Source organism: Arctopsyche grandis, chromosome 5 (genome assembly GCF_051622035.1).
Source record: "Arctopsyche grandis isolate Sample6627 chromosome 5, ASM5162203v2, whole genome shotgun sequence".
NCBI lineage: Eukaryota > Metazoa > Arthropoda > Insecta > Trichoptera > Hydropsychidae > Arctopsyche > Arctopsyche grandis.
This window is the reverse complement of record NC_135359.1, coordinates 20467932-20485683: the sequence shown is the minus strand read 5'-3', so window position 1 is coordinate 20485683 and position 17752 is coordinate 20467932. Positions and strand designations below refer to the sequence as shown.

The 17752-nt window shown below is 30.2% G+C and overlaps 1 protein-coding gene across 2 annotated transcripts in view; it reads left to right on the top strand.

The window, feature by feature from the left end:
- AstA (allatostatin A) overlaps positions 1-17752 on the top strand; it is a 42760-nt gene that overhangs the window by 2900 nt on the left and 22108 nt on the right. The window contains exon 1 of one of the 2 annotated variants that reach the window (XM_077430724.1): positions 3669-3775. The exons of the other annotated variant lie outside the window; for it this stretch is intronic. Coding sequence (XP_077286850.1) covers positions 3753-3775 — 23 coding nt within the window. The 5' untranslated portion in view covers positions 3669-3752. Of the gene's footprint in view, positions 1-3668; positions 3776-17752 lie in introns of those variants that run through there. 2 annotated transcript variants of the gene reach the window in all.

The window sequence follows — 17752 nt, the reverse complement described above, 5'->3', positions numbered from 1 at the left end:
ACCGTGAATTCCAATTCTATTTTATACACCTATACAAATATGTACTAATGATCCTCGGATAAATTTGAATGTCGAAATTTCCAAAAATAATGGTGAGTTTCGGATTGGAGAATTGGAAACGAAAATAAGATGAAATGTATTAATGCGTCAATTAAGGTAAATAGGGATTTAGTAATTGTTTACGTAAATAACGACTTATACCTTTGTATCGAAAACAACTCGAATTATATATACATAGTAAAATCAAAGTGTTGGGTCAATAGGCACACTGTAATTTGCTTTTAATTAATTCTTGTAAATTTCTCAAATAGATAATCCTTACTTACACATATCCAAGTTTGATGCGACTACATTTATATTCTATCTAAAAAATATTTTTTAACACCGTAATAAATAACGAATTTTATATCTAGAGAAATGTCGCGTTTGTTATTTAAAAATGCTTTATGTGATTTTTCGGGCTAAAATAAATCTAATAAAGGTTTTTCATTTTACGCTTTCAAGTCACTGTTGTATGTCAAAATGGCTCAAGTGAAATTAATTGCATTCTTAATATCACTCTTGTTTCCAAATCTCATCTGAATGTCTTCAAAATTAATGTTTTTTTTTATAGTTTAACAATGTTTTTCTGAATATCTTACATATCTATAATTTGTTATATATCTTAAAACTATATTCTATAATATCTTTGTAGTATAAAATACTTATTTTCCTATTTGTCAACCGACATGAAATGGTAATTGATTTTAACATTTTTTTACTTCGTCTAATGTCATATTAACCTTTTTTGCATCTACAATATGTATATGCACATATGTGCATATGTATGTATACATATATACATATTTATTAACATTTAAAAATAGTTCAAAGAATCAAAATCTTTTGGCTTCACGTGCATTGATCGTTTTCATAAGATCAATATAATAATATTAATTAATATTTTAGTAATCCATTGCATATATGTTTGTCCAATATGCAAATCTACAGTAAAATCTACAGTGCAAATCAAAGTATGTATGTATAATTAAACCGTCCATTAGGTATACAATCACAAACTAATCGGACTTAAATTTAATGAAAAAGTTCAGCTTTTTTCTTTTTTTTTCAAACCATCTTCCGTCCAAGCAACGCCAGGGAATTTTTATATAATATTTTATAAATAGTTGTGTGTCTATCATTAAATTATATGTACACATGTACTTTGAAGTACCATTAAATGAGCTGAATATGACTGAAAGTACTTACGTCGACATAATCCCAAGTTGATTTTATTGGCACAAATAAAACAATAAAAGTCAAAAAAAGAAAGGAAGAATAGAAATGAAATTCTCGAAAAGAACGATATTGAAGTTTGAACAGGACAATACTTGTTAAAAACGGTCCTTCCCAAAGGACAGGTACGCTCGTCCTTCATAATGTAGGCAATGTTCTAACCGTTATTTTATTATCTAACTTATATTTCGACTTTGATTCGGGATAACCTATTTGACGTTTTCAACATAACTGTAAATGTACATTTTTATTCTTCTATGTATGTGTATGAAAACTCTGGTAAGGAAAAGAAATAAAAACGAGTATAAAAATCGCTCTTAATGCAAAAGAGCTATTTTCATATGCATTCCAATTTGTTATACAAAGAGAACATTATTGGCCAAAGTAAATGGAAAGAACACATTTTTCCTATTCCTCTCGGGTAAAAAATAGAATTTCCATCAAGTTGAATCGTGTTATTATTTTTATAACAAAAATTGAACAAAAACATACATTTCGAATAATAACACACGACTATAATATAACAATGACTAAATGGGCTATAAAAATAAAAAGCCTTTAATGTCGCCGAAGCTTCAAAATATTTTATAATAAATAAAGTTCGTTTTTTCAATATAAAAATACACAAAATAACTTAAGAAATAGTGCAGAACATATGTTATTTAATATTTAATTATTCCTGTTTACATTATTTAAAAATGATCCAAAATGAACGTTATATATTATGTATGTATGTACATACATAACATCCCGATTTTTACGTATGAGATTAGCCATTTTGATAGCTAATTTATATTTCGTTTGAACAACGCTGTGAATTAAGGTACATATTTTTAATTAATTCCATGATATCGACAAAACTTAAAATTGGAGCTTGTGCAGTTACAATATTTCCATTCTTTCTATATGTATTAATTATGAATTATTCACAGATCTCTTGAGGCGACTTTTAATTCTTTGGTCAGCCAACATGCGCTTTAATTAAATATTTGCGCTTTCGGCTACGACTCGAAATTTTTATTCAAAAAGTCAATAGAACCACCCACAAAGAATTATTCTAACTGTGGAACATCTTCATTTTCCTTTACTTTCGTTTGATTTGGTTCATCAGCGGATGCTAATTGACGTGGAAGACCTCGAGGCGTACATACATTTATCTGTATTAAAATATAATGACGCACATTTTGTAAATATATATATATATATATATATATATATATATATATATATATATATATATATATATATATATATATATGTCTACATGCATATGTACATACTATGTACTACATATTGAGCATTCTCAGAGCACTTCTTCGAACGTGCAAAAATTTATCTGATTAATTAGCGACATGTTCACGATGTACGATTTGGAAAACCAACTGATTTTTATCTATTATAATATAAAAACGTCAATCAATTTAATGAATAGAGCACATGTACACCCTTAACGTGATTTTCCTATCTAAATATACATATGTATGCCATATACGTACGTATGTATGTATGTACATATATGTAGTGTGAAATTTTCATGTATGATATTTAAAAATCAATTAAAACAACAACCTACGCAATAACCTTAACTTGCTTTTCAATGAGAAATTAATATTTGTTTTTAATTAGAAATGTTTATTTCATTTCAAATAAGGACGAGTATCGATAATACTTCTTCGATTTTTTATCATCATATTTCGAATAAATGAAAAATTGTTGAACCAAATCACAAATGAAACCGGCGCTTTTTCAGAATCTCTTAAAACGTTTTAGTCGTATTTTTCCGCCTGAAAAACTGTTGATTGTACATTTTCAAATCTCGGTAAGAGTTTTTTTGAAAATAAAAAAATAATAATAAATTTAAATATTATTATTTTTTATATTGTAGTACATCAGATGTATAAAAGCTAACCGCATATATTTTTATATCGTATTCATCCAAAACTATACATTAAAAAAATACATAAACATTATTTATTAAAAAGAGCATATTAGCGACCGAATGACCGAAAGCTCGGAAACCTCAGTGTCTTAACTATTGTACTTCAGACTACATCTTCCCCTATAAAACGATGAAATACCAAATAAAGCTTTATGCTAAATTTGACCATATAGGTAAATCTAAACTATGCATGTCACGATATAATTGATTCTCTTGAATTGTGCTTTATCATATTACGAAGCTCAGGAGTGGTTCGTTCAGTACCATCGATGACGCATGCGCGACTAAACTCGACATGATCGCATTATCGTAATATATAATATCTATTGTTAACCGATAAGGCCGATATCGAGTCATTGAATAACGAATTAGTACACGAGGTTTCCAAAAGGCAATCGTTCGCCATAAACCGTTATCACGTGTGAAAGGCTGCGATAACGGCGATGTTTGTAATACTCTCAACCAGTAAGCCAATTATGCAACTTCATAATAGGGAGTTTGGCCCTTCATCCCGGTCTCACTTGTGCTTTTTACCACCATGTTCATCAGAAACAAAATCAAGTACGTATCATTTTTATCAACTCTGCTTTCTTGATTTGCGTATTTTTTGCAATTATAAATAGGAAACGATCGTTCGTATGTGATTGGATTGCGCGCGTCATTGCCGGCTTGACGTCTCGTTAGACGGGGTTGAGAAATGACAAGCGATCTGGCGCACGCTGTGAATTTCCCCTTTTGATGGCTTTGGGAAAATTGGTCCGCAATCATGCTATTTGTCGGCCATTGTCGACCATTGTGCGATCAAAGGAAATTCCCTCTATGGCTTTTGATTGCGCATATACATTTTGTGTGTGTACGTCACTAATTTTCAATATCGCGTATTAAATTCCGCACACATTGATCACTATCAAAGTCAAGCGATAAAATATAATACATACAGACAGTATATGCCATTATAGTATACAAATAGATATCCACTATAATATGACACGGTTCCATAGTCACAGTGTGCAATTAGGCATCACTGTGAATATACGCGTTAACGAAATCACTATTGACAAATATTACGTACATACATAGCTTTTGATTTATACGTATTGATTCAGTTATTGATAGGTATCTAATTAATTTTCATACGTTTTCTTGTAAATTTTCTTGTATTAAAAGATAAGTTATTGATTGATGCGTGAAGGAGGAAAATAATTAAAAAGTTTATTCGGCTTTTTTAATGATAATTCATTTGTTTGGGGTACTGCTTAATTATTATGATGTTCATAATCATAAAAAATATCATTTTAATTAGTTAGATATTACAAAAAAATAAAATTAAAATGCAGCACAATTTTAATATACGATAAGCTTAAAATATTATCATTGGTCTTATTTAGGCAACCCAGTTTAAAAATACACGATGTGGAAACGACTTTTAAAATTGTGGGTCCAAATTAATTTTCTTACATAATATTTTTAATAGAAGTAAATTATTTGAGACGCATACATATTTAACAAATTTTTGGAATTATTTTATTTAAATATTAATTGATTTTGATTATTTTGAGTGTGAACTTAAAATCTCGCGTTTCTCAGCAACACTTTGCTTGTGCGTTTGCTTTCCAGGTATATTTAATATGTAGATGTGCGTGTATCCTCGTCCTCATAACCTTTTCGCTGCCACGTACTCTTTCCTCTGTGCCATAAGCAAAAATTAATACCCGCTAAAATCTAATATATTAGTGGTTTTCGCTTGGCATTATCACCGCATGAAATATACGATGACTTTCGTCGTCCCAAACCGACTATTAATTATCATAACGAGCGTCGGGCAATCCGATACGACGACTCACCTTAGAGAGGTGTCTTGTTAGCACTTCTAGAAGCTCCGTTAAAAATTAATAACGACGCCGTTAATTGCACCCCAAGGAGTAAACGGCCCGCCCTCCAAGTCCACAAGAAGGCCGGATGAAAGCAAACAATTTCACATAAGAACACACAATGGGTCCACTGATCACTTTCATCAACAACGATTTTGGATGGTTGATGAGCCACATTCATATCTGAGGTCGTTATCCTTATTTCGGTATGATTTACATATAATTAAATAACAACTCCAAACCTCTTCTCCCATACAAGTATTAGCTTAGACCTGAAATATCCTAAAAAAATATGTATTTATGTAAGTAACGCTGAGCGCCCTAAAATTATTTTATATTTTTGTTCCTAAATATATGTACATAAAATTTATTTAAAAACGAGTCCATTCCTAAGGGTTAAAATTGTTGATATAGAAATGCGATTTTAATTATGTAAGCATTACTTTGAATATCAACAAACCAAAACGAAATAGAAAAAAATATATATAATATTATTGAATAATTCGGTAAACTTTATTTTTTTTAACTACATATATGTATGATCCGTTATAATTGAAAATGGCATAAGTCCACTTTTCTTCATTCCGAGAAATATCTCGCAAAACATTGAATATAATTTTTTGCGTTTAACAATATTTAAAAATACTTCGATAAGTACGTTTATCGAATTTAAAGAAGTGATAACAATTTTAAATTAAGTCAAACAGAAATAGTGTTTTTTGGAACTGAAAATTGATGGCTTCCGCCACTTACAAATATAGCGGCTCATATGTACATGAAAAATAAAGACAAAATCTGTTCATATAACAACATTCAAACATGAATGGATGTACATATATTGTAAAAATACTTCTAATTTTCAATAATATGTACGACCACTTTTTATTCAATTATGTTTTTAAGCTGATTTCCCAAGTCCAATTTAATATTTTCAAAGTGAAGTATTGTAATTCTACTTATTTAAAAAAATATATACATATGTTCAAATTTATGTTAATGTACATACATATGTAGATCGAGGAATTTTTTTTATATAATTTTTAATATAAAAAATATTTATTTTCGCGACATTTTTTACATTACCAAGATCTCAATTGACATGACAATATATCACTTTAATAACTCTTAAATTTCACTATATTGTCTGCGGTACTTTCGAAAATAATTATAAAACGCTTTTTTTAGAATTGGTGTGAAGCCAAGTATCAATCTTACGAAGAGCTAATCCATCAATTTTTTGACTCGCAATGAAACTTTCGCCAAAGTGTTTTTTCTACCAATATTTTGTAATATAAAACACGGTAATCATTGAAAACGTGAATAAATATAAGTGAGGTAAAATTTCAACCCTCACAAAAGTATTGTTTTCCATATAGAATTTCACGACCTTTTGATTCAAGCATACATACCCGTACATTGATATGGTTTCTTATTTTTTTCATTTGAAACCCACAAATGAAAACAAAAAATTCAGCCTTGCATACATACATATATGTACATATGTATGACGCAAAGGTTGAAATTAATTTATTTTAAATTTCAACTCTGGACATCGTGCATGCTGAATTTTATTATTTAACAACGTCGCTAGTTACGAATACTAGATTTTATTCAATTTCGGATGTGTTTGTCCATTTTGAATGCACGCCTTTTGTAAAACGGAGGAAATGGAATCACGTTCTTAATCAAAACGCCTTGTGTCGACATCTTTTCACAGTAATCAACTATTAAATTACATTTCCCATTCTTTTTCTTAACAACGTGCTGTTGCCTAGCAAATATAAATTCGTTTCACGTATATACATACATATAATACATACATATGTACATCCAAAAAAAACCATCTGAATCTTATTATTGTGATAAAAAATTAGTACGATAGCATACTACATTTTTATATATTTTGCAATTTTTTTATTATTTATCCGATAGCTTGCAAGAGCGTCGTAATCCCCTAGATGACGCCAAAATTTCAAAACTTATACCAAAAACAAAGCCGGATACTTAAAGCTAATAAAGTATGTTAGAATATTATCTAGAATTAGTGTCTCCCATCGGGTTCACGCAATAAGTACTGAGATTTAAACGGGCCAAATTTAAAGTTGAACGTGAGTTTTCCCTCTTAATTACCTCCGACGGGGCAGAACGAGTGGTCACCCGAGACCAGTTAGCGAGACAAGTCAAGACAAACTCTACAAGCGACCGTGTCTTGTTGCATATAAACCAACGCCTACCTTTCCAAGTTGCTACCTGTTGGTTTGTGCAGCTTCGACGTAGCATTACACCGTTTAATTCACGTGCTTATAACTTGTCGTGTCCAATCAAGAGTGCCGACAACCAGCGCACAAATAAAAAAAATTCGGGTGTGACCAACCCATGACTTTATCTATGTATTTGAGGAATATAAGAAGGTTACAAAACAAAATTCGATATTGAACTAATAACTATGATAGCGATACAAATTGAGCACAAATATATGCAAATACTTGCACAAGACAAAATTTCTACTTCCGGTTGGCGGATTTTGTTCAAATTTTTTAAATTATTTAAAATCAGTATAATTATTACACACATTTAATATCAAGAGGATAAAAATAATTTAAAAGGTCAAAATAAAATAATGAAATATTGTTTTTAAAAAAAATACTACTTCCGGTTTACGAATTCTGACCAAAACGTTACCAAATCTAAGTTAGTACATAAACAACACAAATATAAATTTTCAGCTTAATACGTTCAGGGGTGTGGACAGGATCTAGGCGACAACATTTTTAACTTTTCTAATAGGAGAAAATCCCACTTCCGGTTCATTAAATTTGCTGATTTTATTTTTTGTTTTTACTTAAAATCACTATCTCTATTGTACACAATAAATATCAAGACGCTTAAAATAATTTAAAAGGTCAAAATAAAATAATGAAAAAATAATGAAATATTGTTTTTAAAAAAACTACTACTTCCGGTTTTCGAATTCTGACTAAAACGTTACCAAATCTAAGTTAGTACATAAACAACACAAATATAAATTTTCAGCTTAATACGTTCAGGGGTGTGGACAGGATCTAGGCGACAACATTTTTAACTTTTCTAATAGGAGAAAATCCCACTTCCGGTTCATTAAATTTGCTGATTTTATTTTTTGTTTTTACTTAAAATCACTATCTCTATTGTACACAATAAATATCAAGACGCTTAAAATAATTTAAAAGGTCAAAATAAAATAATGAAAAAATAATGAAATATTGTTTTTAAAAAAACTACTACTTCCGGTTTTCGAATTCTGACTAAAACGTTACCAAATCTAAGTTAGTACATAAACAACACAAATATAAATTTTCAGCTTAATACGTTCAGGGGTGTGGACAGGATCCAGGCGACAACATTTTTGACCTTTCTAATAGGAGAAAATCCCACTTCCGGTACATTAAATTTGCTGATTTTATTTTTTATTTTTACTTAAAATCACTATCTCTACTGTACACAATAAATATCAAGACGCTTAAAATAATTTAAAAGGTCAAAATAAAATAATGAAATATTGTTTTTAAAAAAAATACTACTTCCGGTTTACGAATTCTGACTAAAACTTTACCAAATCTAAGTTAGTACATAAACAACACAAATATAAATTTTCAGCTTAATACGTTTAGGGGTGTGGACAGGATCCAGGCGACAACATTTTTGATCTTTCTAATAGGAGAAAATCCCACTTCCGGTTCATTAAATTTGCTGATTTTATTTATAAAAATCACTATCTCTATTGTACACAATAAATATCAAGACGCTTAAAATAATTTAAAAGGTCAAAATAAAATAATGAAATATTGTTTTTAAAAAAAATACTACTTCCGGTTTACGAATTCTGACCAAAACGTTACCAAATCTAAGTTAGTACATAAAGAATATAAATATAAATTTTCAGCTTAATACGTTCAGGGGTGTGGTCAGGATCCAGGCGACAACATTTTTGACCTTCCTTCTGGATGCTTCCGGAAGGGAAAAATCCCACTTCCGGTTTATTAAATTTAGTGATTTTTTTTTATTTTAATTATATTGATACAAGAATTATACTTGAATTTTTTCGTGAAGACCACACATGTTTAAGGGGTCGAAAAAAATAGTGGAAGACAAATCGAACAAGAGTAAACTGCCACTTCCGGTCGACGGACGCTTATCAAATTTTATACATAACTTGGTACTGATCGATATGAAATTTCAGTTCGATAAATCAAAAGGCTTTTTAGAAAAACATAAAAAACCTCGATTCTCTAGAGTAAAAGTACTACTTCCGGTTCAGATAAAAATATTTAAAAAATTAAAAACTATAAAAATCATTATTTATAGTACATGTACAAAAAAATCAGTCCGATTCAGTTAGTAGTTTAGGAGGAAATCGAATTCAAAAACTTAAAAAAAAGAGGACACCTATAATGGGAGGTACCATTTCCGGTCAACTTAAAAATTTGAAAAAAATTTACGTAGTGTCTATAAGAATTTCATTAACTGATACTAAGTTTCGGTTTGATAGGACTAACGGTGTTGAAAAAATCCCCAAAGTACACAGACACACACACAGACACACACACACACACATTTTTTCTAGATCATTAAAACGTGATCAGTAATTGATTCTGAGTTCGAATCAGTCAAAATCTCGAGTTCGAATTTTCGCATGATCACAAAACTTCATTTATTGTTACTACGTACATAGATAAAGTAAATATATGAAAAAAATAGAGAATGACCAGATGGTGCCGTAGCAACGTCACATGTTCTATTCAATTCTAATTTATGATGGCTCTCCTTTCAGTGCGCAGCATTGAGATTTGAGTGGCGTCGTTATTGCTCGAATTGAATAGTTGTTCAATGAAGCATTAGTCCGGATTTAACGTCTTTGAGGAAGATCTATTATTGAATTAAGGGTGGAAAAAATCGATGATAGAACGTCTTGAAACGTGAACTTGACGGTAAAATAAATACGGTTTGAATTGGGATTGACATTCGATAATCTAATTCGTATTACCTTTCGACTAAAACCTCTATTACACAATTTCAAAAGAAAAATATTCTTATTTATTATATGTATGTATTATATATAAAATTTATTAATAGATATTTTTTCGTATCTAAAAATATATTTTAAAAGCAACTACCCTTTGCTTATTGGTTGAAAAAAAAAACATTTTAATGAATGTAGCGAAATTTTGGTGGGCCATATTTAATATAATTTCATTGCATAATAAAATTCAAGCTCACCTTAAAATAAAATGTTAATACTCCCATTAAACATATTTGAAAATATATCTCAAATAAATACATAAATTAAATTTATTATTGTAGGTATAATCCTCTATCATTTAATTTAAAAAAATCAGTTTTAAATAAATTTACAACATATTCATTCACACCGGGAGTAGTTTTCTGCTGTTTTATTCTCATTTCTCTCTCGCTGAGGGAAAAACCAATAATAAAATTTTTTGATGAAAATCACGAATGCATCACGTTCGTTGACAGAAAAAATCGTATAAAAACCGATAAAAATTTTACACCATCTGTTTACTCAAGTCGGGTTCTTTATTTTGCTTTGACGTCATGCGAATTGTTACACATGTAACATACATATGAACTACGTGCATACGTATAAAAGTAAACTAAATCCAATTAATATAATATATAACTAAACTAAATATAACATTAATGAGAAATAATGACAGTTAGATAATAATGGCTGAACGATTTCCTTCCGAAAATGGCACTTTGAAATATTCTACATATCTATAAAATATAATTCATACTCGAAACAGATATCATACGTATTTCAAATTTAAATTAAATTTATTTTATGTATGATAGATTTCAATGACATACGATATGAAATTCCTGAATGGAAGTTGCATCATTTCAACCCAACTTTAACCCACATTTTTTGCCTACAAAACCAAACAGACGCAAATCTAAATCTGGATATTGCATTCCAGAACAAAATTTATTTCATGTCAGGCACATATTGGCCCGAAGGCACATCGATAGTTCACGGTTTACACACTCTTGTGACCGCATAAATTACGTCTATTCCTCTGCGATATCGTGCATTGTCACTATTTCCACTTTTCCACCATTTCCCATTTCCACGTAAAATTTCGGCTGCGATAGTAATAAAATCATGTGCGTATAACGTAATGTGACGTTTCAAAACCGATTGTGATCGATGGGACCAATCGTTGAACGGACAATGACATAAAATTGACCCGATTTGAAGGGTTGCTTTTGAATGAACCTAAAAAAATACCCATTTGTGGAACGTCGCTTCGTTTTGAAAAGTGAACAGATTTCTATTTTAAACGATATTATCTAAAATATGATTTCTATTATTTTGATAATAGTTTATCGTACATCCGTATATTGAATATCATTTATGTACATACATATGTATATACATTACTTGCTAGCCGGCATATAAAAACATATTTAGTGATATAAAAACATTCATCCATCAAGCAGTTCATATTTTTTAATTTTAGGCAACGCATGCATTTTAATTAACGGTGACAGATATCGATGGACAATGGGAAATATAGGATTTGAATTTCATTTTTGAAATATATTTACAAATGTATTAAAAATGTTATGACAAAACCACTATGAAATACTGCAATATCTAGATACAATTCATATGTTTATTTAAATTATATTCAACACTTAATTTCAAAGTTTATAAAAACTTGATTTTAATACTTTTGATAATTTGATTATAGTACTACATACATACATACATATGTATGTACATTTAATTTGTTTTGTCACGTACTATAACGTTCATTCCACGTGTAAGGCTAACCAAATACAAAATTACAGTCCTTTCAAGCCTATTTTGAACCGTAAATTAATGACCTTTTTAGCCTTAAGACTGTCTATTTGTCAGAACGACCTCGTGAAATGGGTAATTTGATGAATATTCACAGTGGGGATTCCTTGGGGAAATTTTGACGTGTTTGTTTTGATTGGAGTCTCAAAAATAAATATCTACCTCCACAGTACTAAGAATATCACAATAAGCTTATATACATATAATTTGAGTGCGAAATTGTATTTCGATAGTTCAGAGGTTCAACTTTGATTATTTTAAATGCTCGGAAAAGTGAAACTGGCTGGAGTGTTATTTTAGTGAAAAATAAACAAACAAGACATTTAGTGGCGTAAAAGGTTTTTATAAACTATACCGAACTTTCAACTACAATGGGTAATGATGGGTACCGCGATCGATAGATATGATTAAAATTTGAAATATGCAAATGGTTAGAAAAAAATGTACGATGGATTATGGATATTTTCGGAGAATTTTCAATGATTTTACATAGAATGTTCTTATACAACTAACTGGTGGCGTCAAAGTATAAGAGTCGTGGAATACGAAGAGTCTACCAACAAAAAGTTTTCAAAACTTTTTATATCGTTCGCCCACGGAAATTTTTGATATAAAAATCTGCTCAGAAAGCACAAAGTAGATCTATATTTTATATCGCATAAAAGTCCTCAGGTGGTTTCTGTGTCGAACTTTTTTCGTCTACATATGACGGCAGAAAAGGTTTTATTAACGGAAAAATGAGGACAAAAACACATAAATCTGAGTACAATATTGTGTTTGCAAGAACTTTCGTAGAATTTTGCTTATTTTTCAGGGAAATGTGAATGAAATTATTTTTATATGATACTACTACACATGTTTATACATAATAAATTACAATGATTCCATGATGTTAATGTATAATTTTATTTTTAATCCATATATTTCTATTATTGAACAATTTTTCACATAATACGCTTATGCATTTGCTTACACATTGAATGCCATTCGTGTATTATTTAATATAAGAAGCAATGCAATTTCCTATTATAATTAAATCAAACTTTGATTGCCCAAATTGATCCAGGACATGGTTTTTAAAATCAAATTTCTAAGAACTCATTTTGATTGAAAGTTATTACCGGTACTTAGTAACTCATACATATATAAAAGTTTTTAAATTTATGATACATTTAAACATGATTGCATAAAATTTCATACCAAAACATTAATTTTATATAAATATAATTAATAAAAAATTAAGAACATTTCGTTTTGAAATTTTTAACATATTTTTAGCAGCTCATCAAAGGACTGTTTCTGTTTTCTTTTCCCACTGTAAATATACATATACATCTGTATATATGTACGCTCTAATAGATTGCTATACCTAAACGTTTGAGTCCAACTTTTTTCGGCCGTTGTAAGGTATTTTTATTTACTCTGAAAGGGATTCGTGCCTTCTATTTAGATTCGAGCCGTTTGAAACGTTAATTTCCGCGTCTCGGTCCGTGGGCTGCAACGACTTCCGGGAAAATCGAGAAGTGAAAACTTCCAGGGTCGACAGCCTCCGACCAGATGCTGAAAACTTTCAAACGACATGACCGACTTTGAGAAATGTCAACAAGGATAAACGTGCGAACAGAAAAATTTACTTATAACTCGTAGGAGTTTTGCTCTGTTGTTTTTTCGATCAAATGGACTGTAAACGTTGGTCTGCGCCACTTCCAGGTCAATTTGCACGAAAGATATTATTTGTTATGGTCGACCGTAACAATGGCCCAGCTTAAGAACCGTGACCACAAACCGCTTTTCTTTCTGTGAGCCATTGCGATAGATTTCCCTGAGCCGGGCAGAGCGGAATAGACAAAGGGGGATTAAACGTAAATTATTAACGGTTGTCCTCTACTATTTCACGGATTTTCCTCGAAAGACATTAAACCCTTGTACATACAGAAAAAAGTCCTTATACCTAAACGTTCCTAGTATTTTTACAATATGCGCCGTAGCCTTTCAAATAAATTAAAAATCATTTTATGCTACATTTAACACGAAAGGGTGCATTTCACCCTACACCCAATGGGTATTCATATGATACTTACTTATATACGTACACGAGTATTCTTTTTTTATTTCCACATAAATTCATTGTTTTAAAACCTCCATATATCTCAGTCAGAAAAGATTTAATTGTATAGCTTATCTTTAAGAAAAAATATTTATAATTTTTAAATCACAAAAACTATTAATTTTCATTGCTATTCTTATCACGATATATGTATAATATAATATATTATATATTCTCTTTCATAATTATATACATATGTACCCATAAACATGTACCTATTGGAATATTCAAAAATTTTTCTCATTGATAAGGTGATTTCAACTTGAGATTAATTTGTTAACAATTAGTTCGCCTAATCCCCCTCCTTTTTCCCACTTATGAAAATTTAAAAAATATTAAAGATTTGAGAGAAATTGAATAATTAGGCACATATATGTAAAAGGAAAAATGCACAGCAGGCGAAAATTTATGTACATATGTACATACATATACATTAGTATTTCATGCATATTTTTTTTACATACAATTATGAAACGAGTGTACATATCATTCTTCTATTGACAATCCCACATTGGAAGAAAAACTTTTGGATTCTAATGAAGATGGGACATTTGTGTGTTTGACGATAATTAAAGAATTAAATAAACTGAAAAAGCTTTTTCCGTTGCTGGAAATATTTTTGACAAATCTAAAAATAGGCTTTCGGATTATCATATAGTAGATTTTTAGTAATCTTGAATCTATTTTCAAATAAATTTTCTTTTATAATTGCATTTTTTCCAGTTAATATATATATTTATAGCTTACTTTTCTTAAATATTTTGTGAGTTAATAATTTTATATCAATAAAAAATCACATGTCCCAGGTATCCCCAGAACGATCCCGAACTCTGTCCCACTTCTCGGGAATTGAAAAAGTCTGAGAAATCCAAACCCGTAGTACATATGTCATATGTTTGTACATATACATATGTATATATATGTACATTTTCGCCAACAATTCACATCTTTAAATTTTCCAAAATCAAAATATAAGTAGTAAGGTCACAGTAAAATTGAAAAGCGATTTAAATTGCTTACGTACAAATCTATTAAAATAAGTAAAATATTCTTCTAATTGATTTATCTCCGTGGGTTAAATTAAATCTAAAAGAAGTATATATTTTTTAATATATATACAGATTAATTAAATAAAGTTGAACAGCAATATTTAACGTGTAAGTATTTGTGTATATGTGGATGGTTTACATATATGTTTATATAATTGTCTTTGGCCAGGAAGGCGCATTGGGTTTACTTGTTAGGCCTTCTTGGTGTAAACTAAATAAAAAAATAAATAAATAATAAAATAAAACAACGTGAATATTCACCTGCTGTATACAGTCTCCTTAGCAATAGCTTTAGCGCCTTTCCCAATCATCTTCTTCAATATATGTACATATGTATAATATGTATAGAGATTGCACAAACACTGACATTTATTTTTGGTACCATTTAAAATTATATTAATTATTCTTAACATCAATATTCACTTTATAAAAAAACAAATGAATTTAGTTTTCACACGCGATGAAAATTTTCAACACAATTAAATAATTCAAATTATCATTAAACGTACGCACTGTTATCACTTTTTATCACAATATACATAAGTAGCACTTTTTGTCACTATTAACTGATGTGAATGATGATTTATCATATCAGAACAAAATACGCGGGTGCTGCGAATGAAATACAGATTCACAAACAAAATACTCAATAATACTCGCTGTGAGGCTCGCCCGTTATTCGCAAACTGAAATTGAATAAAAATAAACAAGTGAATTAAATTTATTAATTTCAAATGTACATATGTGCATTAAAATTTATTTTATTTCAACACTTTTCTTTCATTCGATTGTGTAATATAATATATAGCAAAAAAATAATAGTTTGACTACTGCATAATATGCACATAATTATATTTTGTATGAACATATTTATATGCAACCCCAATTAGATTTAGAATTGTTAAATTTATAAGCTGTCGAACAATAAGCTTTAATACTTTTATTTTCGATGTTATTTTCCTAAGACAAGCGGTAAACAAGTAACTTCTTAGCCGATAGACGTAATGGGAGGAGGCAGGCGTTATTGTTCCCATTATCATCTCCGTTGTAGCGGTTAATCCATTTTGTAAAAGCCCATCAATCCGCGTATATCTGGAAAAAACTCTTTTGTTCGTCTGCCACGAGCGATTATTACGTAAAAACGCTTAAAACGTCCGCTCAGAGGAGACCGAAATTCTTCCACAAATTGGGGTCTAAACACGAGCCCCGAGATTAACTGCCTGTACCTTTTCAGAAAAGTGCGTGTACGGGTCACGCCGCATAGCCCATTTACGGCAAAATTGCGCAAAACTTTCCAAGGGTATCTTCAAATGTTTTACTTTTCCTCAGATTTCATATTTACATACATATGTATGTACATATGAAATATAGGTCAAACGAAAGAAACTGGACCTAAAATATAAGCCAGTGAATAATGCTATTGTGATTTACCATTCATCAATGAGAGAAGTCCTAAATTTGACTGGTAATTAAGCCTGATCTTTGATGCTATTTTATTAATCACTTTTTGGTAATTTTCAAATATGCTTGAAGGTGTCTAAACCCGATAGTTTTCATATAATTCAATTCTATTCATTTTTAATTTGGGATATTAAAATTATTTTAACAGATATTGTCATCAGTTTTTATTTGATAGCTATCGTCTAGTGCCGGGGTTCCCAACCTTTTGGTACCCTAGAGCGCATTCTAAAAATATCGGTAGGGCGGCGGGCCGTGGGAGTGGCAGTTATTGTTTCTAAGGATATTTAGATAGTATATCATAAAGATGCTCATCAGTGAGTCGAGATCTGTATATTGATTTTATTAAATTCTGTCGCGGTCGAATAGTGGCGGGCACATACAAAACGGTCGATTGGGCGCCATGGCACCCGCGGGCGCGGGGTTGGGAACCCCGGGTCTAGTGACTAGTCCATGAGTAAAATATTGGTTTATGACCTGTATTTATTTGGTCATTAGCTTCGTTTAATTTGGCCAGTAAATACATACATAGATGATCAGTAAGTAATATTATCGCTAACTGACTGCTTTGCTTGACTATTATCTGTTTATCAAAATATACTTAAAACAATATGGCATACTGACCATTCATTTTTGATACATATAAACTTAAGTCTCTTTTTATGCGATAGATGCGTTCCACGGAATACCGCATAAAAAATACTTTAAAAAGGAAAAATTAAAAGAGGGATGTGAGCCATAATTTTTAAGAAAAACTAGAGATGCGATCCAATATGCTGGTCATTAGCGATTGGAAAAGAGGGGGAATATCGTTCAGGAACGCCCAATCTCGCCTGGTTTGAGCCGCATTTTATTATACTAGCCGCGGCTTGAGTTTTCACAAAACAAGGCTGGTTGGGCTTACCTTCCTCCCCACTGTTATTTTTTGGGAATTTTCATTAAATATATACCACATAACTTTAATACCAAATAAAAAAGATCCATATAAAAAGAGACCTGAATGTAGTAAACTATGTATGTATTTTCACAAAATTTTCGTTAAAGTTACTGAACAATTATTGAAAAAAACTGACCATTTAAATTGTTGCCTTAGTTAAATGGATTTTAATTATCCTGCCGATTTAATTGAAAATCAAAAATGCTTCCACCAAATTATTGTATACAAATATGATAATGTAGATCCAAATT